The sequence below is a fragment of the Gasterosteus aculeatus genome, chromosome 11 (genome assembly GCF_964276395.1).
Source record: "Gasterosteus aculeatus chromosome 11, fGasAcu3.hap1.1, whole genome shotgun sequence".
Taxonomy (NCBI): domain Eukaryota; kingdom Metazoa; phylum Chordata; class Actinopteri; order Perciformes; family Gasterosteidae; genus Gasterosteus; species Gasterosteus aculeatus.
In genome coordinates this window covers 1343527-1353178 of record NC_135699.1, presented here as the reverse complement: position 1 = coordinate 1353178, position 9652 = coordinate 1343527, and the positions used below count along the sequence as shown (strand labels likewise).

Below are 9652 nucleotides of genomic sequence, written 5' to 3'. Positions count from 1 at the left end.
GATTAAAGGTATTTGCTGCTTAAGGGCGGGTAATGCTTGGTCTTTTTAAACGTTGCATTGAATGAACAAAACATGTTGGTCAACTATTTACTGTCAAATCAAATTAAGAAAAATATCTCAACAATATTTATTGACAATTCTCAAACTGAAGTGAATTAAATGAATGAAAATATATTACGCATCCCCATTATGCCAAGAAGACCAGCGCACGGAGCAGCGGATGTGACGTAGGAGGAGGCGCCTGTCGTCACATGTGATTAGTGGGTGTGTGTTGTCTTTTCCCTTCAGTCAGTGCGACGTTTTATTAAAGTTGTAAGATGGCGACGGTGCATCTGAGGATTGGCGATCTGGTGTGGTGAGAAAAGCCTTGAATATTGCCCGGCGCCTCCGGTCCCACTAGAGTACCGGCAAGGCACGAAGTCGTCGTTTGTTTCGTTGGTCTACGGTGGATGTTGCGTGTTGGGTGACGGTCGCGTTCGCGTTCTCGGTTAGTTGATAATCGACCCAAACAAATCGCTGGCCGAGCTGACTCAGCCCGCGGCAGCCGTCGTCAGCTGCTAGCTAACGTTAGCTCGTCCGCTAGCTAACGTTAGCTAGCGGACGAGCTAACGGCCCGGGAGGGTCCGGCCGCACTAGCTGGACTTCCAGGTGGAGAGCGGTCTTTGTTTAATCGTCACTCTTGCGCCGCTGGGTTTTTGAGTAAAGTTGCTCGGTGTGTTTCCATCTCCAGCGTTGATGGCGGTGTCTTTTCGTAGCACTTCCGAGGCGGATGTGAAGGATCGGTTCGCTTGCTGTTCCTGTAGCTGTCTTCCGTGTTGACTGCTGCAGACCGCTGTGGGTCGTGTGTGGACCTCCCGGTGGTCCTCGCACCGGGTCGGGGGGCTCGCTCCTGGCGACAATAACACACAAGTGTGTGTGTGTTCCTCGCGCTGCCCCGCACCACCGGTTTGTAGTGATGCTCAGGGGCTGTTCGATTGAGCCGCAACCCGAATTCACCATCGTTGTACCAAACGATCGCATGCGTCTGCGCGCAGGGACCGTCTGCAAAGTGCAAAGTGGAGAAAACTTATTACAGAAATATTCTATAACGACAACAATTCTGTTATAAATGAGTGGGGCCGTTATTGTTGTACTACAGTAGATGGAATGTGCTTTCGATTTATAATGATTCATCGTTTTCAGTATTTATTGTAAACAATATTCAATAGCTTCACTCTTATAACGTATAGCGTGAGCAAAGTCATCCCATTCATGAATTATTTTGGTACCCAACCCTCGTGGACGTATTGCATGATTTTGGTGGTGCAAAAATTCATGACGGTGAAGTTATTGAATTTTGCAACAAATATTGTAATTAATATTTACCCAAAAGCGATTTTCTTGGTTATATTAGTTGTGGTATGGGTAGTGCTAGTAGGATGAGGAGTTTTAGTAGCAATAGCAGTAGAGATGCTAGTAGTATTTGAAAGAGCAATAATTATTTCAACAAAACGGCTTCATTCTGAGCCTCATGTTAAGTACCGATAATAGGCTTTTATTTTGAAAGTCCTTGAACTTTGAATCATCTGTAAGTGTGTGTGTGTGTACTCTCTCTTACCTTGTACTGATTCATGCACATAACATTGGGAAGCGGATCCAGAAGATTGTATCTGAACAGGAAGTGCATTCCACAGTTTGAAAGGCCGGGTCACATAACTGGACCTGAGGAAGCACCAGAACCATCGGATGGATGGAGCTGGTTGTAATTGGAGATGATACTAGCCTGGCAGTACTAGACCCCTGTCTAAATGTGTCCCTCTTCTTTCAGGGGGAAGCTTGGCCGTTACCCACCATGGCCCGGGAAGGTAAGCAGTGCAAACAGGCCACCAGCTGATTGGTGACCGTGGGCCACTGTTGGTTAATTTTATTTATTTCCATTTTAGGTGGTAAGCCCTCCAAAGGACTTGAAAAAGCCCAGAGGCAAAAAATGCCATTTTGTGAAATTCTTTGGAACTGAAGACCAGTAAGTATGCAGAGAGAAGCTCCTGCTCCTCCTCACTCACCTCACCTGTACTTCAAATGCTGTTTCCTGCGTGCCTGTCCAGCGCCTGGATCAAAGTAGAGCAGCTGAAGCCCTACCACGCCCACAAAGAAGAGATGATCAAGATAAATAAAGGCAAGCGCTTCCAGCAGGCGGTCGATGCAGTGGAAGACTTCCTAAAGAAAGCCAAGGGGAAAGAACAGGTGAGGACAAGAGCTCAGAAAGAGAAGAGAAATCTCCCACCTGCTCGTCACCACATCTAGTAGATCACATAAGTCACCTGAAATCTATTCCTGTATAAACGCTGTTGTCACCACTGTGGAACAAAGCGGTTAAAGGCCTCCTACAGCTGCAGCCTGTCTCCCATAGCACAAAGTGACCAGCTGCGTTTCTAACAGAACTCAGACGGCAAAGGAGACTCAAAAGGAAGGAAGACACCCACCAAGCCGCTGAAGATACTGGAGGAGGACGACGAGGATCTCAGTGCCCTGAAGGATCCCTCCGAGAAGGTCGGTGGAACACTGGTGATCAAACTTGTAAAGCATTATTACAAATCCAATACAACAAATGAGGGGTGTATTTATGAGGTTTATAAAACCATTTCATGCTTCTATTATGCAACGTCTTTGTATATTAAACACCTGTAATCTTTTAATTTGTTCCAAAACAGTTGTTTAGATTCAATGTGAAATTGCCATCACGCAGTCCTCCAGATAAAGGAAGTATCAACAGAAATGAACCACTTAATAAACCTCCACTTGATGAGCTCTTTGAGAGGACCTGTCAATCATCAGAGGCGGCTGACATCCACGTAGACCCCATAGTTTTATTGGCCTATGACATTTCTCCCTCCCCCCCGATGAAAGCAATGATATATTTGGTCCTCAGTATGTGACGGAATCCCCCCCCCCCCCCTAGAGCAGATGCGGACCGCCCCAGCGTCACCACTTGATTTAGAAAGGTGAATGTGTGTCTCTCTCCTCCTCAAGGACTTAACTGACTCTGACCCCGAGCCGTCCACTCTGGAGAGGCTGGGGGCGGGACCAGGCTCGGGATTCAATTGGGAGAGCAGTGTAGGTGAACTCGTTCTCCCCCAGCCTGCCTGGCCTTGCTGTTCTTCTACCTGACCTCCAGTTGTGTCTTTAATCACCAGCCCTGCTTTCCCTCCTCCCTGTTTGGTGCTCACTCCCGACCCTTTTGTCTGCCGCGTGCGCTTGATATGGTCACCAGGTCTGCTCACCCACAAACGTGTGACTTCCTCACCAGCTTGCTGCTGTCTAGGCTTGACTGGTGGTCCTCCGGACCTGTGTAGTCCCAAAGCTAGTCTCTGTACCTCTGTGTTTGAGTCATTACCTGTTGGTCTGTGTGTCAGTGGAAACATGTACAAACCGCTAACGTGGCCGTATGAGGCTTCATCCACACGGCTGCGCTTTTGTTGGGCGGATCATGTGGCAAACGTAGGGGTCACGGTTGGAAACGATCACGCCCACGCCTGCGTTCGCTACTTGGTTGGTTCTTAGCAGTCGTGACGGGTCCTTCCCTGATGGGTCTCTTTATCATCTCGTAAAAGCTGCTGATTTGCCCTTTTCGACCGCGATGGTTTTTGTTTTAAAGCAGAGTCGTGTGGATGATGCCTGAGGGCGGATGTTGTAAGTTCATTCAGTGCTTCGTTACGCGCTGCACACAAAGGAGCCATTTCCTCCTCTCAGAAGCCATTCTCTGCATTTCCTCCACAACACGGAGTCCCATTTATGCCTTTTTGGGTTATTTTAGAAACGCGTTGCAGTTTAGACTAAAATTCTGCCAAACTCTGAGGTGATGATTCCCCAGTTTCCACTGACATGGAGACATTCCGATAGTGACTGACTGTGTGGGTGGAGCTGATCACATTCAGACACTGGAGTACTCGGTGATCATATGATTACCTTCCTTCTACCCAGCGGCTGTGTTTTCACTGACTGCCACGGGGACCTGTAAGTGTGCAAAGCATGAGCCTTGAACTCCTGTTGGTGTTCCTGCTCTAAGGGGAAGCCGCTGGTCTCACTTGCTGTTTCTTTTCAACCTGACGGATCTGTGCCGCTTCTCACTGGTTATGCACTACGCATTTTGAGAGAGCATTGTTAAATCCAACGGGAGCCCCGGCGTGTCCGCATGGCGCCCGCTCTGTACTATGTTGTGCACGCCCCGTTACAGCGAACTGTTCTTCTGTTGCAGCCTGTGAAGGACGACCCACATTTCCATCACTTCCTCCTCAGCCAGTCTGAGAAGGTAAGAGGAAGCACGCTCAGCGTGCTGACATATTTGGGTTTCCTCTTGATCTCGTCCTGTAGTCAGAATCTTATGCTTTCCTTTCCACACTCACACACACACACTGAGGCACGTACCCGCACACTCCCACAAACAGACCCAGAGGAAGAATGTAGATGTCTTTCCGTCGTTGTGTGTGTGAAGGGTATATTTTTCATCTGTCTGATGTTTCCTCTCAGCCAGCATCATCGATGGAGCCCATCAGCAAGCGGCTGAAGATCGTAGAGGAGGTGAATAATAGTGAAGCCAAGCGGTTGAGGTGTTTCCTGTTAACTTGTGCACTCTGAGTTGCTCTGTAGTGTTTCCCACGAGCACATATCAGGAGGTGGTGCAAAGCTGGTTACGGCTTCACGTTCTCTGCAGCATGAAAGTGACTGTGTGCCTCTGACTGCAGGAGTCAGGGTCAACATCTATCCAAGCAGCAGACAGCACCGCCATCAACGGCAGCATCACACCCACGGATAAGAGGCACGCAGCATCACCACGCCAGTATCAGGGGGAAGCGAGTCGGGCGTAGCACTGAGGATGACTGAGCGTTCTCATGTGTGTTCTCCAGGATAGGGTTCCTGGGTCTGGGGCTGATGGGCAGCGGTATAGTCTCCAACTTGTTGAAAATGGGTCACGTCATCACCGTGTGGAACCGCACAGCAGAGAAGGTACCGCAGCGCATCACGAGTAAACCGCTAAGCAACCGCCATGTTTGGCCACGCCGGTTCGTCGGCGACGCTTTCAGCGCCCTGTGTTGATTCAGAAATGTCGTCGTGTCGCTTGCGTTTCAGTGCGACCTGTTCATCCAGGAGGGGGCCAGGTTGGGCCGGACCCCCGCTGAGGTGGCTTCCACGTGTGACATCACTTTCTCCTGCGTTTCTGACCCCAAAGCTGCCCGGGATGTGAGTAGCAGCTCCAGCCATTGGCTCCCTGGTGCTGTGAGAGTCACCAGCCCTCAACAACGTGTCTTTGTGGCTCTCTAGTTGGTCTTGGGGCCCAGTGGAGTTCTGCAGGGAATCCGGCCTGGCAAGTGCTATGTGGAGATGTCCACTGTGGACCCTGGGACCATCACAGAACTCTCCCAGGTGAGCAGTGTGTGCGTGCACGTGTCTTTGTGCACACATGTACCCATTCGGGCCGCAGAGCACAGTGGAGAGTTGTAAACTTGCCCCTCCCCCCCCCCCCCATTACTCATATAATGGTAATAGAAACAATAATACCTTTTCAATATTGATGTATTAAAGTGTTGTTCCGTGTTTGCATGTGAGGTGATCACATCGCGGGGCGGCCGTTTCCTGGAGGCCCCGGTGGCAGGAAGCCAGCAGCTCTCCAACGATGGGATGCTGGTCATCCTGGCGGCCGGCGACCGGACGGTCTACGAGGACTGCAGCAGCTGCTTCCAGGCCATGGCCAAGACCTCCTTCTTCCTGGGTACGTAGGGGGAACTGGTCGCATCAAACCGCTACTGTTAAACCACTTGCAGGCCGTTTCCAAGGCAACCAGACGATGCTCCAAGTAGTTACTGATCTCCAGCACATGGTGTCATTTATTGGTAGAAGTGAGCATGGATACCGACGGTCACCAGCTGCTTTGTGTGTTTTCAGGGGAAGCAGGCAATGCAGCGAGGATGATGCTGATCCTCAACATGGTGCAGGGCAGCTTCATGGCCACCATCGCAGAGGGGCTGACCCTGGCCCAGGCCACAGGCCAATCACAGCAGACCTTCCTGGACATCCTGTGCCAGGGCCAGATGGCAAGCACCTTTGTGGACCAGAAATGCCAGAGTAAGTCCACACAAAGGAAGTTTGAAGACACCGTCTATCTTGTTATTCATCTCAGCCTTACACGGAAAAGTGTTTAGTCAGTCAATTACCAACACAAATGTAGTACTATGTTAATAAAGGCCTTTCTCCATGCCTCGGCCAGATATTTTACAGGGCAACTTTAAGCCGGACTACTATTTGAAACATATTCAGAAGGACCTGAGGCTAGCCATCTCCATGGGCGACAAGGCCAACCATCCAACTCCGATGGCCGCCGCAGCCAACGAGGTACCTCTCAGCATGAGTCTTACTTTGTCCTCGAGTGTTTCAATCTTTTTGTTGTAACTATATATCATTTATTTTTTTACTTTAAACAGAAACCTGCCTGGGTTGTTTGGTTCATACGAATGCTGCCATAGCATCGAATAGTTAACATGATGTACTTTTGTGTGTACATACACTGCTGTAAAACGTTGAACTACTGTATAAACATGGCTTCAGTTTACCAGGTAATCCATATGCGCGATAATGACATTAAAAACGTTACCGGTAAGTTTCTGGCAGACATTGTTCCCGACGAGCTGCCTCCGGGGTCCTGCTGGCTACATTTCTATGCGTTCCCAATAGCTTAACTTCCCATGAAAACTTTCTGCCCCTGTGACACCCACATGCTAACTGTGTGTGTGAATAGTGACATGTCTGCTCACAGGACTAGAACAGATGCGTTCAAGTACAGTCCTTGCACCGCTTCAAATAACAAGCGGCGTTCCTCTGCTTCTCTGCAGGTGTACAAGAGGGCAAAGGCACTGGACCAGTCAGACAACGACATCTCTGCAGTCTACAGGGCCTACATCCACTAGACCACGCTCCTCTTCTCCCTCTACCCCCTCTTATTTCACGCCTGTCATGTAATGAGTTTTTAATTTAATTTTAAATCCCAGTTGTTTTATTTCCTTTTGCCACCGCGCCCAACATTGTGATTCCTCTGTTAGACTATGATGGTGGAATGTTAGATGGCTCCAGATGAGCATGTACTACTGCAGTTTGGTTTGTGACGGCTGTAATATGGTTAAGTGATGCTGGGCGAAGACGGGGGCTCCAGAGCCGCTGTGAAGAGCCGGGACTCCGGCTTGTGTGGATGATAAACCTCAACCGTTTTTGTTGTTAATGTGCAAATAACAAGTATATTTAATGAAGTGGGATCTTTTCTTTTCTTTTAAAATGTCTAGAATCCCATCAGACAAAACATCCCCAACATGCCACTGCATTGCCTTAATATTGTATTCCCTCAAGTCTATCAATTCTAGTATTTATTTGGTTCTTCCTTTTTCTACTTGGAGCAGTTTGGCCATGGCTTGTTGCTTTATTTGAAAAGATCATTTCTGCCTTTTTTTTTTTTTTTTCTTGAACAGAGCAACAGACCTGCGGCCGTCAATGCAGTGATAATGAATCCTGCTCATTGAGGCTTGAGCTTTCAACATTCAAAACCTTCGTTCTTGTATTTGGAAGAGTTCTCATTTCAAATGATTTCTGTTTTAATGAGGGTTCGATCCAACGGCTGCAGCTCTGCTCAGTAGCTGCCTGTAGTCTGACACACACACACACACACACACTAGTAATCCATGTTCTTATTTATTCCTTACAGGAGGTGGTCACATGACCTCTTTACTAACATACTGTTAGATACACATTTTGGTGTGCACATGGTGTAACCTCGCACCGGAGTCCAACATTAGCGTCTCTGGTTCCGTTACTGCAGGTCTAATGGGTCCCACTCATTCTGTGTAAATATGACATGATGGCTGCATGTACTGATGCTCTTTTCGTTCTATAGTTTGCATGTTCATCCTGGATCAGGCTTACTCATCTATTATTAAATAGTAACAGGTGTCTTTTCAAAATGACTTCCTCTATTTTCGGTTAGGGAACGTAGTAGGGTTACGTAGTCTCTCACCCCACGTGAGCATGCAGACACTAAAGCAGCGTGGCCCAGTTGTAGAAGGAGACACGTGTTGTCAGGACTGCTGTCATCTGTTGGCACAGATCATGTACGCCATTAAATACGAGCTCGATGTGTCTGTGTGCCCCCTTTCTGGAGAGTAAATCGGGCGTTTGGTTTCCTTTGGAACTCCATCGCGCCAGAAGGATGTGTGTAGTACTTTGGGGCCCCTGGTGTGAGGAAGTACGTGCAAGAGGGAAAATATTACAGCCAATTTCCATCCGCGGAAGGTCCCATCATTCTGTTGTTCCTCTAAAGGAACCTCGATTTGTACGACAGGATGCCCCAGTACAAACCTATAATAATCCACAATACAGGTTTCATGTTAACAATCCAGTGTTCCTCTATGAGATTCACTGCTCCAAACACACGATAAAGCGTTGAATCCGGCGGCCCTTAAACGTTACACGTTGCAGTGTAAACAACAGATTTTAGAAGACACATTTAGGTTGCATCGGGTTTACTTTATGCCCACAATGACAACTGGTACCAACATCTTTGTGTATACTGTAGAAGTTCAAGTGTCACTGCTTTGTGTGCTTCATATAATCTGACTTTCTATCACATCGACATTAATGACTGATCCCGTTGGGTGTGGGACTTTGGTTTTGGGGGATATTTATGATTTTGTGTAGCCTACATGTGGAAGTATCAAGACTGTTGTGCTGTTTAATAAACCCTCTCCTGATTACTGACATGGGTCATGTTTAATCGCTGGTCGTCCTCGAGCAAGGCACTGAACCTCAGGTTGGTCACGGGGGCGTCTGGCATGGCGGCTTTGCCATCATCGATGTGTGAGTGAGAAACCTAAAGTGGGTTTTCCAGGAAGATTTTAAAAAGCAACATTAAAAATGACCATTTTGTTGTTTTGCATTTTTATTAAAGGTGTAATATTTGCCTCTAAACCAACAATTTGCATCTCAATATTTGTTTTTACTTTCCTACCTCTTCTGTGGCTCACAGCCCCACACCCCCACACGATTCCCAGCACATGTACATGCATTCTTTATTAAAATTCCTAATGCATAACTTCGTATTTTAAAAGGTTTAGTAATGCCAGAAAGAGCTGCAGCTTATAGTATGTGTAGTTATTTGTCAGGGACTATTTGTAGCAGTTGCTCTGGTGAGATCAGCAGCAGGATGGTGTTTGCAGGACTGTGGCAATAAACCGTTTGTGTGTCTTGATGGTGTTGACAGTGAAGGTAAGGGTTGTGTTTTTATGGAGTTCTATGGCTCAGAGGAGATACACAAACCGTCTTTATTTGTTTGATAGGATTGTTGTGTACGGTTAGACCTCCAGCTCCTTCGGGGAGTCGGTTGGGTTCCGGGACAGGCCGGGACAGCTCAATATGATGCACTTATTAGTAATAATACTTGACCTCTACTAGTAGTAGAATGTGGATATGAAGTGGGGCAAATATCCCAGAATACTTCATCGGGACCCCTTTGGAGCTTCTTTAGTGCCGAGGTTGAACTAGGCTGTGATGGCTTTCTATCTGTGTAAAGATCTAAAACATGGGTTGGCATGTTCTGCACTGTTGTGAAATCCTCAGAGAAAGCCCACAGTAACAACAG

The 9652-nt window shown here is 47.7% G+C and overlaps 1 protein-coding gene across 5 annotated transcripts; it reads left to right on the top strand.

The window, feature by feature from the left end:
- Positions 1 to 208: 208 nt before the first annotated feature.
- Positions 209 to 8772, top strand: glyr1 (glyoxylate reductase 1 homolog (Arabidopsis)). Of its 5 annotated transcripts, none has more exons than XM_078084369.1 (16): positions 209 to 487; positions 1808 to 1844; positions 1923 to 2002; positions 2085 to 2223; positions 2419 to 2529; positions 3010 to 3093; positions 4235 to 4288; positions 4507 to 4557; positions 4722 to 4795; positions 4884 to 4983; positions 5107 to 5217; positions 5299 to 5400; positions 5584 to 5746; positions 5920 to 6099; positions 6242 to 6366; positions 6864 to 8772. In XM_078084369.1, exons 4-16 carry the CDS (start codon positions 2137 to 2139, stop codon positions 6936 to 6938), a joined length of 1317 nt encoding a protein of 438 aa, XP_077940495.1. In that variant the 5' UTR covers positions 209 to 487; positions 1808 to 1844; positions 1923 to 2002; positions 2085 to 2136; the 3' UTR covers positions 6939 to 8772. The 5 variants fall into 5 exon arrangements, with proteins under 5 accessions (XP_077940495.1, XP_040046648.2, XP_040046649.2 ...); XM_040190714.2 differs by having other exon boundaries at positions 214 to 355; XM_078084368.1 differs by having other exon boundaries at positions 254 to 412.
- The last annotated feature ends 880 nt before the right edge of the window (positions 8773 to 9652 follow it).

Coding starts and splice junctions, on each gene's coding strand:
- glyr1 (XM_040190714.2), top strand. CDS start 318: ATGGCGACGGTGCATCTGAGGATTGGCGATCTGGTGTG. Junction 356..1,807: donor AGGATTGGCGATCTGGTGTG/GTGAGAAAAGCC, acceptor CTCTTCTTTCAG/GGGGAAGCTTGGCCGTTACC. Junction 5,218..5,298: donor ACCCCAAAGCTGCCCGGGAT/GTGAGTAGCAGC, acceptor GTGGCTCTCTAG/TTGGTCTTGGGGCCCAGTGG.